At 38.7% G+C, this 17,078-nt stretch overlaps 1 protein-coding gene across 4 annotated transcripts in view; it reads right to left on the minus strand.

Annotated features, from left to right (window-relative positions):
• Positions 1 to 537: 537 nt before the first annotated feature.
• MCTP2 (multiple C2 and transmembrane domain containing 2) overlaps positions 538 to 17,078 on the minus strand; it is a 232,977-nt gene continuing 216,436 nt past the window's right edge. For all 4 annotated transcript variants that reach the window (XM_087428888.1, XM_087428886.1, XM_087428887.1 and 1 more), the window contains 3 exons: positions 11,438 to 11,547; positions 5,624 to 5,721; positions 538 to 3,445 (listed from right to left, as the gene is read on the minus strand). In XM_087428888.1, coding sequence (XP_087285014.1) covers positions 3,377 to 3,445; positions 5,624 to 5,721; positions 11,438 to 11,547 — 277 coding nt within the window. In that variant the 3' untranslated portion in view covers positions 538 to 3,376. The remainder of the gene's footprint in view (positions 3,446 to 5,623; positions 5,722 to 11,437; positions 11,548 to 17,078) is intronic.

The following is a 17,078-nucleotide window of genomic DNA, read 5'->3' on the forward strand; positions in this document are numbered from 1 at the left end:
ACTGTTAAGTCTTGCTGACTTTATTCCCTAAGTATCTGTGAATTTCATTCTATTATTTTCTTTTTCCAGTGCCACTATTTGAAAGTCCAGCCTACCATCAATTTGTCAGGAGTACTACAATTGGCTCTTCTCTGAACATTCATAGCTGCTAGTCTACCCACAGCAGCCAGAATGCTCTTTTTAAAACTTGAATCTGAGAATGTCATGCCACTGCTCAAAACTATCTGTTTAATGTCTGGCTCTATCAAGAGAATGTAGTCTGTTTTGTTCAGCTAGATCATCAGTGTTCAATATATGTTTATTAAATGATAAACGACAAGAAAAAGAATCAAAAATTGTTTTACCACCCACAAATAAATATTATATTTTCCTTTGATGTGTAGGTAAGAACTTCTCCAAGTATAAGACATTATTTAATTTTAAAGTTTATAATTAACATGGCCAGAGCTTATAAATAATACCACACAATATAAGCTTTGCATTTAATGCAAGAAACTATTTCCTAGGGTAGACCACACTAATCTATCCAGCTCAGCCCTCTGTTCCGAGAGTCACACATGAAAGGGCAGAGAAAGAAAAGACATCTATGACTCGGTCAGTTAAACGTGTATTTACAGAGCGTCTATTAGGTGCCAGATAGGATGTGCTATCCAGTGGAGGACACTGGGAGTCAAGCCCTCTGGTAACTATGAGCTATGGCAGATGCCAGAAAGATACATTAGATGTGGGGGTGAAAAAGAGAAGGGTGGGATTTCATCCTGCCAAGGAACTAAGAAAGCCCACGTGGGGCAGGAGACTTTTGAAACTTTTAAAGCGTAGAATTTATTTAGACAGAAACTGGGGAGAAAGTGTTCCAAGTGAAAAGAATAGTCCGAATGAGTACTAACCTGGCATAATGTAATTCGCACCATTGCCATGACTTGTGATAGGTTACAGAGGCCTCAACTTGGGTGGTGGCAATCCAAAATGGATAAGATAGAAATGGACAAGACAACACGTCAATGCTGGAACTACCAGATTTTATGGGTTGGGAGACAGGGAAAAAAGCATGAGGAACAAAAAAGGGGATGCCCAGGGGAGATACCAGTGCCAATAAGGGAAATAAGGAAGCTAGAAGGAGACTATGGGGCTAGGAATCCTGAACACACGGAGGGAGGGATAATGCTGAGTATCTGACCTGTTGAAGTATAGATGCCTGTGAGACATCCAGGCAGGGCTGGAATTGGGCATGTGAGATTTGAGAAGAGAACCAGGAGAGCTTGGCAAAACTTCAACACTCCTACTAAATTATCTTTAATTATCACACATGAATCCATAATGCATATATTTTATCTGAAGCATTCTGGAATATTGAAACAAGTTTCTGATTACTTGTATAAATCTTCACATTTCACTTACAACATTCATTTTTAACGTCCGCTGTCTACTTAATCAATTAACAATTGTTTTCCATATATAGTTTATTAAAGGTTGGTCTGGTCCTGCTCCTGCATCCCAGCTGCTGCTCGTGTCCTAAACTTCACACTGAGAATTTCAGTCAGGCTACAGAGGGAATAAGTCTAACTAACGATGCCTTCTTGTTGGGCAGATTATTTCATTTTGAAATTCTATAGCAAAAGAACAACAAGAAAGTATTGGTTCCACTTTTAAATAAATAAGGGGTTATTTTGCTGCTGAAAGTTTTCATTCAAATGACTGATCAGATCTCACATGTCTGTTTAAAAATGTCTGACTTAGGTCGTTACAAAATGACAGACTATGATAAACTAGATGATAGTTGGGAGTGAGACAATGACGCATTGTTTACACAGAAGATTGAGTAACTGGTTTAACAAAAGAGGTTCTTGGGTATCTATTGTATGTACAACTAAGAGATTTACTGGAGCTTTTATAATTTCTGCAAGGCTCTTTTCCAGCCAGCTTCATTAACTGGAAGTAAATCAAATCATGCAGAAATCTGGCTCAGCCAGAAAGCAACCCAGGAAGATATAATATGAAGAAAAACAGACACGGGATGATAAGGTTTAGAATCTTTGGCATTTTTCATAAACATTTTGTTTGAAGATTATTAAATTACAACCTAGAGAGGAAAAAAAAAAAACATAGTAAAACCCACTATTAAATCAGGTCTTTTTACCTCAACTTTTCTTTACAATACATATATATATATTATATATAAAACTGCACATACAAAGTATGTGTCAACAAAATACAGTCTTTACAACTTAAATATCCTTTGGACAGAAAGATACTTGCATACATTATATATATGCACCAAATTAGAATTTTTATTCTCGGGGGGTTACTGTGAAATGGTGCGGTCCACAGGAATCAGATACTCTCAAAGGAAGACTCTGAGGTGGTCCTTTTCTAGGAATAGGGTTCTGAGATATATTTTTATTATGTGTAGCTTATTTTGCTCAGGAGAGGAACAAAAGATCAATTTGGACTGCTAAAATATTTTTACCTTCTGCTCAAAAAGGCAGGCAAAGGAATTGATTATGACAATCAGGTAAGCAGCCACATTTATTCATCCTTTGCTCCTCTTCTTTATCTTTCTAAATACTCTCAAAGTTCATTCATCCATCCCTTCCCCTCCTTCCTGAAGCTGTAATATTGACATTTTATTCTGGAAATAAGCAAAAAGTAAAGTCAGAAGAAATGGTGTTTTAAGGCAACCAAAAACTTTCATGAAAACTTGACTTTTCGGATGAGGGATCCCTTTGGCCCTTCCTGGGGCATCCATTACCAGCAGTGGACCGTGATGTAGACTGGATCCAGCAGCGAGGCGTTTACTGAAATTTTACATATAGGTCTTCAGTAATCACAGCTGAAAGATTCTCAATCTGGGCTAAACTTGGTAGCTATTTAAAAAATCTATTTATAATATACATTATTTGGGTAGATGATGGCTATCAAAGGCTTGTTAACTCAGAGAAAAAACTGACTCGCACGAACAAAAATCTGAAAGGAGTGTGGAAAGCACTGAATCTTAATGAGAATCTGTTGGAGGTGTGAGAACAAGTTCAAAGTCACTCTCGAATCCAAGTGGTCTCCTGGCCGTTCTCAAGGAGGGTGTTCAGACCCACAGCAGCCCTGCTTTGTCTCCTATTTGAGAAGGGATGGAAGTCTTTCATAGTCTCTGGGCTGTTTCCTTCTGCTGGGCTGAACCGGTACGCCACTAGGGCGCCCATGCATGCGGATGTGCGCACGCGCGTGTGTGCATCTTGGCGCGTGAAGAAGGGAGGCAAATGCGAGAGGGCTGCACACAGACGCGTTTCGGAATGACACCACGGGTACCACTGAAAGAGCGACAGTATTGGTCTAATCAACCAAACACAGGATCCGGTGCTGGTGTCGCAAGTCGTTGTGTGTCCTAGAGCGCGCTGCGCTTCTTCCGAAGGGGGCTTTGGCTGCTGCAGAGTTTCAATTCCGCGTACTGCACCTGTGAAAACAAACAGACGTGACGCTGGCGGTTAGGTAACCCTAGCTCCCCACAGTGTGTGTTAATGGCTCCCCAAGGACGAACCAAGGCAAGGGAGGAAAGGTTCAAAGGTAATGAATCATTTTCTAAACACAGGAACATGGAGGGATTAATTGCAGGAAGGATTTGAGAAGTCATGCATCATTTCTTGAAACCAAAATATTAAAAGCAGATTTTTCTAATGAGATGCATGGGTTTCTACCTGCTCTGGGCACTGCTAGATGATTTTAGTTTTGTGCGTGCCTGTTTTCCACCATAAGTGAGCTTAATAACTGCCTCTTGGGAATGTTTATCTTAGTATATGATACAGCAACTTACTAAGAATTAGTCACTTAAAAATATCTAAAATCTTGGGGAAAAAAGTCTCTGCAAATTATATACATTTATTTTGCCAGAGAGGGAAAAATGTTGAAATTGATACTGGCCCCAGACTTATATAGATTTCTCTTAAAAATGAATTTCATTTACAGTGTAATGGCTAAAACATCTGTGATAAATATGAGCACTCGGGGGGTCCCCAGTGGCAAACTGTCTGTTGTATTATTAGAAAGTGCTCTTGGCGATTCACGGAGGATCTTACTAGCATACTGTATATCTTCTTCGAAAGCTCTTTTGTTGTGGCCCTCTGTATTCATGCCAACTCCAACTGGACGACGGCACTGAGGGCTGGTGTCTGAACTGTGCACAGATAATCCTTGGGGGGCTTGATGGAAATTTCCATTCTTTAGGAACGCAGGCATGAACTCACATTGCCACGCAAGTGATGGTACGTTGCAATCGTATTGCTTTGGTGTGTGGACTTTGATAGGCTGATGTTGGAGTGGCTTTATTTAAAGTATTGTATTACAGACCACATGTGCTCACTATTGTGAGCATTTGTGCCCAACTCCCCAAGGACATCATGCCCCATCACATAAGTTGAGCTATACTTGGTCAAAAGCAGGTATATGAAAAAAAGTATGCTTTCCTTAGAGTGTTTTGTGCAAGTCCCCTAGGGGAGCAGGGGATGACATACTTGTCAATCTTCAATGCAAAACCAACAGGGCCAGGTTACTATTTTATAATCATGTATGCAAATGTTAATGAATAACTTCATATTTATAGAATGCATTCTAATAGATAATCACATCATAAAATGAAGGTTAAAGGAAAATAGCATTTTGTAGTCTACTTTAATGTCTAGAACTTGGAATGAAGGGGAAAGAAACTCGAGGGCCTTTTAGCACTACGTCTCTGCAATCCACCCAGAGCTGCTGGGGAACCAACTGTATTACAGTGGCCCAAAGATTAAAATCAAGATTTGATTTGTGATTCTCTCAGATAATAAAGGATTGTGTCTTTGATCATTGTGATGATATTTCATGCCATGGTTTCTCCATCTACCTATTCTATGATCTCTATTCTCCATTAGAGAAATCGTTGCCTGCCCTCTTTTCTCTGGATGTACAGCAGCCTGATCTGCAGGGGCCCAGATTGGGCTACCTACAGGACTTTCTGGTATTGTTGCCTTGGTTAATCTCTACATATCCACAGAAACAGAACTCTGCTGGACTAATTGACCATTACCTGTGAATAATACTTCTGATTGATCTCAAATTATTTCATGCCGTCTTTGCCTCTATGTGTATGAGAGTAAGTGGGGCTTTGCCCTCAGTATCCCTAAGTCTTTATAGGGAAAGGGGCAGAAGGGAGGCCTAGGAGATAATCGGAGCAAACAAGAATAAAAGGAGTAATCCTCTTGTCCCCTCCTTCCCATAAAATGCCTGCCATCCGGAAGAGGAGGAAAATAAGCAAGCCTCCCCCAGCTTTGGACCTCACACTCTCCCACTCCCTGAGCCCATCTTATCCTCTTTGGAGTGGCAAGCAATCAAAAAAGGACAAAAACCACAGCACTATAGCCATGCATTATGAGTTCCAGATCATTCTTAAGCAGCTCTTTTTCAGGATAATTCTCCCCAATCATCTCATGCTTTGGACAAAGGTTTTCTTGCCACCTCCCTGCAAGCCAGACCTCTTTAAGGATTTTCTGATTCGTTATCTCAATTACTCACACAAGCAGAGCCTTGTGCTCCTCTGGCTCTGGGGCTGGCCAGACTTCTGTGTCGGGGCCCCTGTTGGTGGTGACTGTTCATTACATACCTTTTGAACATCAGACGGTACCCTGGAGAGGAAGTCTAGTAGCTCATTATTGTCGATGGCATAGGGATTTCGAAGCTTCTTAGTAAATTTATTTATGCCTGAAAAATAGAAACACCGAGAGATCTCTTTGTCTGTTTGTCTATCTATCTGTCTGTCTATCTATCTTTAAAAACTCACCTGACTAGGTGGAGGGGTGCATTCACAAGTAAAAATTAGTGTGAAAACAATTGCTAGACCTCAAGTCAGGCACATGTTGCTGTCATGTGGAATCATTCACAAATGCCTTTTCTTGAAGGAAGGAAGAGGGGATTGTCAGAGACAGGCTCTGCCTGCTTCAGCTGTGAAAATCCCATTACAATCCCAGCAGCAGGGTGGCAGAAACACACACTAAAACTGTGGAGCTCATTGGTTTTTTTGGACTATGCTGATTAACAGCCTCCTCTGCTTGGGAAACAAATGTCCCAGATGGGAAAAGGCCTTCGTTAGCCCAAACAAGTCTCTGCTTGGGGCCCCTGGACCAAATGTAGCAGTGGGAGGTGGAGGGTGGGAGTTGTTTTTTTGTTGTTAAAAAGAAACTGCAGAAATCTATCTCCCCCCTTCCAACTCATTTTCACAGGTTTCTCTTCTCTCACTGCAGAACAGAACTTGACATGTTGATTGTACTCTGATGCTGCAGGAAACTGTGAAAAGTTATTATTGGAAAATTATCATACTATGGTTGCTAACTTAATTTATGGACCGCAACACTAGTGCGTGGGTTTGTCTAAGCAATGGAGTCTGTGCTAATTTAGGACAGGGGCAGTGATAATTAGAAGGGGGTTCAACATGTAACATGTCAATATGCTGTAGAGCATCCTTCTTTGGTGGCTGTGCCTTGTGCTCATGGGCGTGTCCAGGACAAGTTCTGCACATGGTTCCTCTTCAGAGGGGAGCTCCTCTCAACCACCTTTTGTCTCCTCCTCTGCCCCTTGGAGCTGCGGTGCCTGGATCCAGAGCTCATAAACTGTGGTGTTTTCACCAAATGTCAACCCTTTATCATGCTGAGTATTAGAAGCAGAAAGACTAGGTGGCCTTCTGAAGTTTTGCCACAGAATGCTTGTTTAACAAGGATCATATCTGAACGCCTTGTCAATTCCAACGATGCCCAGTGAATTCTCACCTTAGGTGTACCTTGACTGGCTCCCACTCCGAAGTCAAGGTAACATTTAACTGTTCAACGGTCCCCAACACATAAAAGGTTTGATGTTTTTCTTCTTTCATTAAATATTATTTTGCTTTCATCTAAGGATGAGATATCCTGCATGGCATTATACCTGACACAATACCATCCTCCAGTCTTTTCTTTAGAGAGGGTCAGATTTACATTTGCTTTGCAAATGGGAGCCAGCCATTGTTCACAAGTCAATGGCAGCGTGCTGGTTGGGCTGAGGAAGACTTCTTGCAAGTGATCCCCTTTCTCTCCAGTCAAAGCTGCACTATGTCTTTTTTCCCTCTACCCCCACAGCAAGCTTCATGTTTCCAGCTAAAATTTCCCCCAGCGTTCCTTTAAACTAAAATACTCTCACTGTATTATTCTAAAGACATTTAATTGTAGCATGGGATTTTTGGCAAAAGAAAACAGATGAGGCAAAATGACGAAGGGAGACAAAGACATATTGAGAAAAGATATATCTTCTATTGTTAATTATATATAGTGTGCGCATCTGGAGTCTTTACAATGAACAGCAAGGCAGGGATAATATCACAGCTGATCAAAACACTGCATTCTTAGTCACTGAGAAGATTATAAACCTGCACAGTAGCTCAAATGCACCAGTAAGGGCAGAAGTAGTCCACAATGAATAGAGACTGTCTATATTAGAAAAACTTCGTTAGAATAAAAATTATAAGGCACTCAGATTCCATGCTTCAGAGGCACACCTTATTCTTCTTTAAAGGGTCACAGGCTCAAATGTCAGTAATTCCACTGTATTATCTACTGTGTGAAATCATGTGTCAACAGGGGATCGTGTAATCCTTGGTCATCTTTAAGGGGCCGAGGGGTAAGGAACAAGGGTTATGGCCCCAGTTCTGGCTTCACCATGTATTAGCTGTGTGGTTTCAGACAAATCACTTAACCTTCCTAAGCCTCAAATTTCTTATATGAAAATCTGAATAATAAAGACTTTTCCTATATAGTTTCCGAGGTTGATGGGAGAATCACACTGGACAACACAGCCAAGAGGATTGTGCAATCTGAAATTCCTCAACAATGAAGGGGGCTCCCATCATTACTGCAGATGTCAGTAAGCCAGGAAAACAAAGGCAGCAGTGATGGAAGAGTCTATATACTATTAGGCACGTGATCACACACCCAAATTTGGAAGTTGTGGCTTATCCAGTAGCATGCTAGACATACTTTTAGATTTTTTAACTTAAGCAATACAGATAGAGGGAATGTCTGCTGTGAATTTTTATTTATTTTTGTAGCAAAAGAAAAAAAAATTAAATGGGATCCAAATACCAAGAGATAACATTTAGGAGAGACACTGATTTCATGGTCTCAGATCAGAGATTGAATAGATCAGTGGATTGAAAGGAGCTCCCAAGTTTAAAAAACCACTTGGAGAAAGTCAGAGAGAGGAACAATTGCATGGTTGCTTTGCACATATGGCCACCAGAGAAACACCACTTGAAACAGAATTATAACTCTATTTTTCAGATACTTATTTGAGTGACTGGCATGTAGCCCTGCCTGCAATGCATTGGTGGAGGTGGGTGAGGTGGGGCAGAGGGTCCTTGCTTGCTCATCTATCAAACACTGAGCATCTTCCATGTAGGAAGAGATATTGTGCTACCAAATGGAGACACAAGGTTAAATAAGTTGTAATGCCTTCTTTCAAGAAGCTCAAAATCTAGCATGGGGAGTTCATATCTACTTTAGAAAAACAGAAGTGGCTCAGATCAGAACTGAAAAACTACAATTAAGCAGCCATGACAAAGAACAGAATGGAAGGAATATGGGAAACCTCTCAAAAGGGACAGAAAACCCACATGGGATCTAGTCCTAAGATATGCCTTGCTGTCTAGAAATACGTACATCAACTAAGAAACCAAAATTCAGTAGACACAGTTTCTTAAAGAAAATTTTAGATACTCCTCTTAAACCACTTTTCACTCAATTTTCAAAAATTAATACTCCCACACAAGAGAGGTGGTGGGCTCAAAAAAATGCCATCTATGTAGATCACAGGTATTAAGCTTGAAGACTCACCCACTCAGAAAGCATTTGTCAAGTACTCATTAAAGATCTATTACCTCTATGTAGCTGTGCCAGGAATTATAGGGTTAAGAGGAAAGAAAGTGTCGCATCCTTCAAACCTTGCAATGAAGTGGGTGAGTCAAGGAATATTCCCCACGGCCATTATGAAATTAATCTGTTTTCATAGACTTATGTTAAATAATTCTGATATTTAATAAACATTTATATAAAATATTGAGTGTATAGAATGTGGAAATATAAGAGAGATAGTTAAATAATTTTGTTCCAAAGGGTTAAAAACATTGAACCAAAAAATTTAGGGGCTTATTCACCACTTTTAGGACTCAATGAAAATGAATAAGTAACTTAGAATAAGAAATAGTCTTCTGATCCTTAATCAAGTTAAAAGGAACACTAGAAGTTTAAGACATGTAATGTTATCTTCTTCTACATGAGAAAGTCTCTGCCAAGGATACAATCATAAAAGAGATGTGCTGAGGCGTGTCCTGGTTCTGTGCTAGCTAGTAACTAACTTATCTTGGAAAAGAATGTTTTAATAGAATTGCAGAATATATTTCATGATGGCATGGCAGGGTTCACAGGATGAGCTCAAAGGCTTACTGTCAGTCCAGGAGCGCGTAATAAACTCCATGCTCTTGAATAATTTCATCCATAAGCTGAACAACAAATAGAGCAATGTCTCATTAAGTAGATGCAAAAAGTTGGTGTTGGAAAGCTGCCAAGATCTTGGAGGCTAAGATGAGAAGTCAAAGCGATTTGGGGTAAATAGAAAAAAAAATTTGAATCCCAAAATTGACAATCAAAGGAGGAAATACAGTTTAGTCTTCTTTGTGGAGGGAAAGATGCAGAAAAGCAAACCAAGCATGCACCAGAATGGTGAAGAAATCATGGGGCAACAGTATTTAACAAGCTGACCATGCCATCAACTTACATAAACTTAAAAATGAACAACACACAAATGATTGCAATTTTGAAGCATGTTCAGTTTAGGGTCAGACAACAGTTTTAAGATCTGTGTTTTAAATGTGATCAGTAAATGGATTTGGAAACTAATACTTAGGAAAAACAAGAGAGAATAAAATTATTCAGTCTATACAGATAACATTCAGTATATAAGGTATTCAGGGAAATACTTATACAAAATATTTCTTCTTAATCAATGGGCCCCTGAAGAGCCCCATGCTCTCCTAAAGGTCAAATATGGAAAAAAATTCTGTGCTAGAATTGTTGCAAAACAAAGCAGAGAAACAAACAAAACTGAGCATGAATATAAGAAGACTTTCCCCAAGAGTGAGGGTCATCAAGGATTAAAACAGGTCCCTGAAGAGGGAGTCAGAATAACTTTTTCTTTTCTTGGGCTTGCTACAAAGAAGAGAGACTTCTGTATACAGGATTTTTGCCTCCTGGACAAAATAGAAAATGAATGGATTATGTTCTCTCAAAATCATTCTACCTCTGAAATTTTATGAGTTATTCTATTCTCCCCATGCCTTTTCCCATTTATGAATGTCTAGGTTTGGCTTTTCTTGGCAGCAGGATTCTACCTTTGTGGATTCTCTTTGAAAAGGTCTACATTTAGTTTTTTTAGAAAGGTTGAAGCTTTTATCTGGCATTTGCAGGCTTTCAGCTCTTGCTTAAAGATGTATGCATCTCAACGCAGTCACTTACATTTGCAACTTCTCTGAACATCTTAACATCTGAAGATCCCTACCAGTGACTACGGTTGAGAACTCAGCAGTAGTCACGGGAGCCAAGTAATGGAAACCAGGACTGACAGACTCTTATGGAGAAGGGTTGACTGCTTCTCCAACAATTAATTTACTGCAATGAACTTTCCTTATATCAACCCAGAGCCCACCCAGCAACAGACACAAATATTCACAAAGCTGCTTGTATTTTTTCCAGTTGCTAGCTTGAGTAGTAAATCAAGTCATGGAATTTATTTCGAGTTGGCCATTTTTGTTTCTACTTTTTTAAAACAGCTAAACTTTACATAGGCACACCATTTCCCCCAGTAAATAGCAACTTCCTCTCCTTTCAGACACTGGTTAGGTAGTCACCGAGTGCCCCTCCCCTTCCCCCTCACTGCTGCTGGATTTAAGTATTGGGTTAGATTATTTTTCTCCTCCAGGAGAGCTGAAGTGTCAGGAGCAACCTGGCAGCGGCCAGATCTACTTTTACATAATATAAAGGGCAAGATGCAGGTGTTTGCTCACTGTTTAAATAACAGTGTTTCCTGAAAGTTACTGGGCCACAGCAATATATTATTCAAGAGTATTTATGGCTATGAAAGCCCAAAGGGAAATTGCATGCACAATCACATTTTTATTTGATTACAATTATGCAAGAGGCCTATAAATATCTATGTTGATTGTTCATGCAACTGGTCTTTTCAGGGAGGTCCTAGAAGTTTTTGTTCCCAAAATGCTTTCCTTCATCTCATGTTTAATTGCCAACAAGAGCACATTTAAAGTTTATAGTCGCACTTTAAAAATGAGTAATTGGTTCTTACCTGGAATTGCCTGTTAGCAAAAGGATAGTGCCAAACTTACCCCAGATTAAAATGATGTACCGAAGTGGAAAGAAATACAAAGTGATGGTAGCTACTGCCAGTATCAAACAGGCCAGGAAGGAAAGGAACGGGACCGTCCAGTTAAATGTGCTGTAGACAAACCACACAAATGTCATTTTCTCTGATGCTCGAGAACAGCTATGTATTCATTTTGCCATGTTTATTTCTTAGTTAGACAAATGAAAAAGGTCTGTTGGAAAAGTTTCTTTAAAAATCTGCAGATAAAAGCATGCCAAACTGATCGGGCACTGGAAAACATTCTTGAGGAGAAAGTCACAAGACTGATTGCCATTCCACTTGTCAGAATCTTGGTGACTTTGCCTTCCTGGAACCAATAGTTCCTAAGAGAAGACTTGGCTCTCAAAAGTGATTAAAAACTGCAATATTGTCACGATGGCTCTGTGCATGGAGATCTTCAAAACTAAAGGTTAGTTAGGTCACTTCGAAGTCAGTATTTCTCTCTCAATTGATACATGGTTGCCAGTAAACATTTAAGAAAGGAAGGATATTGTTACAGTGCTTCAGGGCTTTTGTGATTTCTAACAACTTGTATTTAGAATTTCCAGACTTATTTACCCCAGGAGGCTAACAGAGCCCTGAAATAGGCTGGGAGCATTTGACTATAAACCATGATACCACCAACCCATAGATAATGTAGGTGATGTTACTACATATTATTTTCACAAGGTGCCTGGATCCTTTCATTGTGTCTATTGCCTGCTTTGACTCGTGTGGAAACGAAGATATAGAATGTGGGCTGTGGAACTGAATACACTGTGGAAATTCTTGCACAGTCCTAGAAAATGATTTGCAAATCCAATGCTCTGATGAGAGCCTATGAGTACCTAGAGAATTTTGACTTCCTGACTTTCATCTTCACTTATATATTTGTCTCTTGACCCTTTGCCTTGTGCTGGGAATACAAAGAGATAAAAGATTTGGTTGTCTTTTTTAGGGGAGAGGATGCTGGGGGCTCTTGGGACAGTAGCATATAGCAGTTTGTTTTAGTGCCCTAGAGTCAATTCTGACTTCTAGCGACCCTGGGTATAGCAGAGCAGAACCCTGCCCGGTCTTTTTGTGCCATCCTCTCACCTTCCAGCGCTATATCAGACAATGCTCCTCCACTATTCATAGGGTTTTCATGGCCAATTTTTTTGGAAGTGGGTGGCCAGGTCCTTCTTCCTAGTCTGTCTTAGTCTGGAAGGTCCGCTGAAACCTGTCCACCATGGGTGACCCTGCTGGTATTTGAAATACTGGTGGCATAGCTTTCAGCATCACAGCAACACACAGCCACCACAGTATGACAACCAACAGAAAGATGGTATGGCTCCCTCACCGGGAAACGAACCTGGGCCTCCTGTGAGAGCCCTGAATCTTAACCACTAGACCACCAGGGCTGGCTATATAATAGTTATTGGGCACTTAATATGTGCCATTGTGCTAATATTTTTCATGTATCTAGACTGTAATGCTCACAATAATTTTTCCAGGTAAGGATTATCCCCATTTTACAGATGAGCAAATTGAGGCTGAGAGAGATGGTCTAATTTGTGTAAATAGTCACAATTCTATCAACAGTATAAGAGAAATCCAGTTATACCACCCCCTCTTGTTAAAGACTGTTATTAATAATTTTAATCTTTGCTTATGGAGAGATACAATATTATATATTATATACATTATATATAATATATAGTATATATTATTATATACAATATTATATGTGTATGTGTGTATATTTAATTTCTCACTTCTTTAAATTATAAGCAAATTTGAACACATTTTAATATGCTTGCTGGTCATTTCTATTTGTTTCTTGGTGATTTCCAGCTTATTTCCTTGCCAGGGGAAGGAAATAAGAAAAGTGCTCAAGAAAACTGATTTATAAGCAAACTGGCATGGGTTTGAGTTCAGGCTCTATCTCTAATAAGCTGAGTAACTACAAGACAGTGATTTAATCAATCTGAGCAATAATTTCCTCTCTATAAAATGGGAATAATAGTAATACCTATAGCATAGAGTTTTGCTACAATTAAATAAGAATTTGCATTTAAAATGGTTAGCTCTGTTTCCGGCACATTATAAAAACTCAAAAAAATGCAAAGTTACTATTTGTCTATTTTCCCTTGAGCTGTTTTGCTTGACTTTTCCCTCAAATAAAATATTTTCTCGGATACTAAAGAAATCAGTCCTTTGTCATATTTGTTACAAACATTTTTCCAGTTTGTTGCTTTCTTTTTTTTAATCTAGTTTATAATTTTTTTAAATAGAAAAATTATATATTTTACATGACCCAATTTATCAATGTTTTTCCTTGTCAATTTCTAGATTTGGTAGTGCTTATAAAAGACTTCCCCCAGCCCAATGACTTGACATCATAAATTTGAATAACCAGTGTTTTCACCACTCTTTTATCATACTGTTTTCTTTGTTATTCTCAATTTCTACATATAGGTAGGCCCATTCCTGACTTCTCTCTTCCACGGTAGAACTGTTTTGTGGGCAACTTCACAACATTTCTGGAAATGTTATACGGGCTCAACAATTGCCCCAGGCATGCCACGGCAAGAAATTTAACCCACAGAGATCCTTACGCAAGGACACAGGGATGGGGCATGGATGTCTGCTGCAGGATGGTTTGTAGTAAGTAAAAAAGGAAATAGTCTCAGTATCATTAATAGGACAATAAATAAAATAAATATCTAAATAAGGGGGAAAATCTAAATGGAAACGCTCTGCAACATAATACAGCTTCAGAAAACAATGAGAATATTACGAGGACACCCACACAAATACCTCTGCCCTCAACACAGAGGCTCAAAGCTAGACACAGTGAAAAACTAAACTGCAGGAATTAATAGGTGTGTGTATGCATATATAATTATTACTAAACTTACACAGGTACAAACAGCACACATATAGGTTTTTCTATTGAAAAAACCTCCGAAGGACGTACTCCAAACCGTTAACGGTGGCTCCATATGATGTGGGGACAGGAAGGAAAGGGGGAGCTACAGAGAATAAAAGGAGGCTTTCTGTTTGATTACTTTTATAATGGATCTATAATACATTTATAATAAAAATAAAAACAAGACCATAAAATAAATAAATTAAAACTAAAATAAAATAAGTAAAAACAAATATCCCATTTTGTGCCCTTTTTTTTTGTTTTTCTAAAGCAGAGACATAGTGAGTGACAGATTCTTAATACAAATCCATAGCTAGGTAGCAAGAAAAACAACCTTTTTTTTCACTCTAGCATAAGAATAATTATTTATTAATCTAATAGCTTACAATTTAAAAATAGTTCTTGTTCCTTCCCTCTTTTATTAGCATCAGTAATTTACCCAACTTCTCTGTTCTTTAGGTTTCCCATCTGTAAAATGGGAATAATAATTGTATCTACTTTATAAAGATGCTGAGGGGATTAAATGAGTTAATACATATAAAACCTTTAAAAACAATATCTGGGACATAGTAATTATTCAGTAAGTGTTAGCTAGCCTCATTTTGTTGTTATTGCACAAAAGTGACATAAATATGAAAAGAAAGCTAATTATATCAATTAGCATTTTGAAGATAAAAGTTATGGAAAAATGCTTGGAATTACTTTTTACAAAAAAATATACAGTATGATTCTTTTTCTAGCAATACCACCTGCCTTTAAAAAAAGTTAAATACTAGATAAACAATTTTTAAAACCTTCTTTTTTTTTTTTTGTGAGGAAGATCAGCCCTGAGCTAACACCTGTTGCCAATCCTCCTCTTTTTTGCTGAGGAAGATTGGCCCTGGGCTAACATCCCTGCCCATCTTTCTCCATGTTATATGGGACGCTACCACAGCGTGGCTCGACAAGCAGTGCGTTGGCCCGGGATCCGAACCTGAGCACCCCGGGCCGCCGAAGCTGAGTGCGCAAACTTAACCACTACACTACCGGGCTAGCCCCCAAAAAACCTTCTTTTTTTTTTTAAAAAAAAGAGAGAGAAAGCCACCACTAGGCTGACATGAAAGTAAGGAAACAGAGTGTAAAATAAAATATATTGCAAGAACTGTGAGAGTTACTAAGCTCCAAAGTCAATTTTCACTCTAATAATTTCTGCCAAATACTGAAATTTTGAACTTCTGTCCATTATCTGCAGGAGAGGTAGAAGGTAAAGCCTAAGGCCCCCCCAGGAGAAGACTCTAATAGGAAAGCACTGCATAAAACTTACATACTCAGAGTAAGGATGAATTGAGGGAGAAAGACAGAGAAAGAGAAAGAAAAAAAAGAAAGAAGGCTGAATGCACTATACACAAGCAGATGCAAAGAACTCTGCCTGTCATGATCCTGGTGCCTGGTAGGGGAATTTATCATCTGAGTTTACGCTACCAGTGTAGTCTGAAAAGCCTCAGCATAAAATTTAATAAAAAGAGATCCCAGGTTGGTAGTACCCTGAGGTGACTCAAGCAGTAATCCTCTCTAGGGACATGCAGTCTCAACTCAGATATCTGTACTCTCCACAAAGACTCCAAGGAACATGAGATCATATTAAAACTGCAAAACACAGAAGGACACACAGCATCACGAGTAAGAGCCAGCAGAAGTAACACCAAAATCCGAAACAAAAGACTTCAGATACTGAAAACAAATACAATATATGAAACAATAATGTTTAATATGTTAAAAGTCACAAAATAGAGGTTTGAAAATATGATCAAGAGACCATGAAAATGACCAAGAAGATTTGAAAACAAAGCAAGTAGAAGTTTCAAAAATAAAAACTACAATGACTGAAGTTAAAACCTCAATGCATGTATTAAACAGGATTTAAAATAGCAGAGAAATTAGGGCAGTGTAAGCTAGTCCAAAAAAAGTACTTAGGAAGGCATCACAAAGAAGAAAGAGAGAAGATATCAAAGAGAAGAGACACAGGGGCCGACCCGGTGGCATAGCGGCTAAGTGCACACGCTCCGCTGCAGCGGCCCGGGGTTCGCAGGTAGATTAAGAAGGTCCTCGCAGTGACTGGGAAGACAATAAAAGTAGTAATTAATATTAGACAGTGGTGAGTCATGCTGTAAATTCTAGCGTAACAACTAAAAGAATGGCAAAAGGGGCCTTACATATAGAGGAAAATATAGAACATAAGAAAAAAAAATAGAGTAAGAACAAAGAAGATGCTTAATAAAAACCACAGATTTAAATCTAAATATATCAGCAACCACATTAAATTTTAATGGACTACTGCTACAATTAAAAGATAATGACTGTCAGAAACAAGAGAGATATCTAAAACATAGACAGGTTGATAGAAAACGACAGAAAAGGATGTATTATGAAGAAACCAACAAAAGGCAGATGGTATAGCCATACTAATATTAGTCAAGCAAGACATTAAGGCAAAATTTTATTATTTATTTATCATGTAGAGATAAATAGGTCAATTTCTATTGATTATAGATCCAATTCACCAAGAAAGTATAATAATTTTAACATCTACAAACCAAATAACTTAGCTTCAGAATATAGAAAGCAAAAGCTGACCAAACTACAAGGAGAAATAGACAAATCCACAGTCATAGGAAGGTTTTAACACACATCTCTAAGTAACTGATAGAAAAAGCCAACCAAAAATGAAAATCTG

The sequence above is a fragment of the Ceratotherium simum genome, chromosome 3 (assembly GCF_057802395.1).
Source record: "Ceratotherium simum simum isolate JZ-2026a chromosome 3, ASM5780239v1, whole genome shotgun sequence".
Classification (NCBI taxonomy): domain Eukaryota; kingdom Metazoa; phylum Chordata; class Mammalia; order Perissodactyla; family Rhinocerotidae; genus Ceratotherium; species Ceratotherium simum.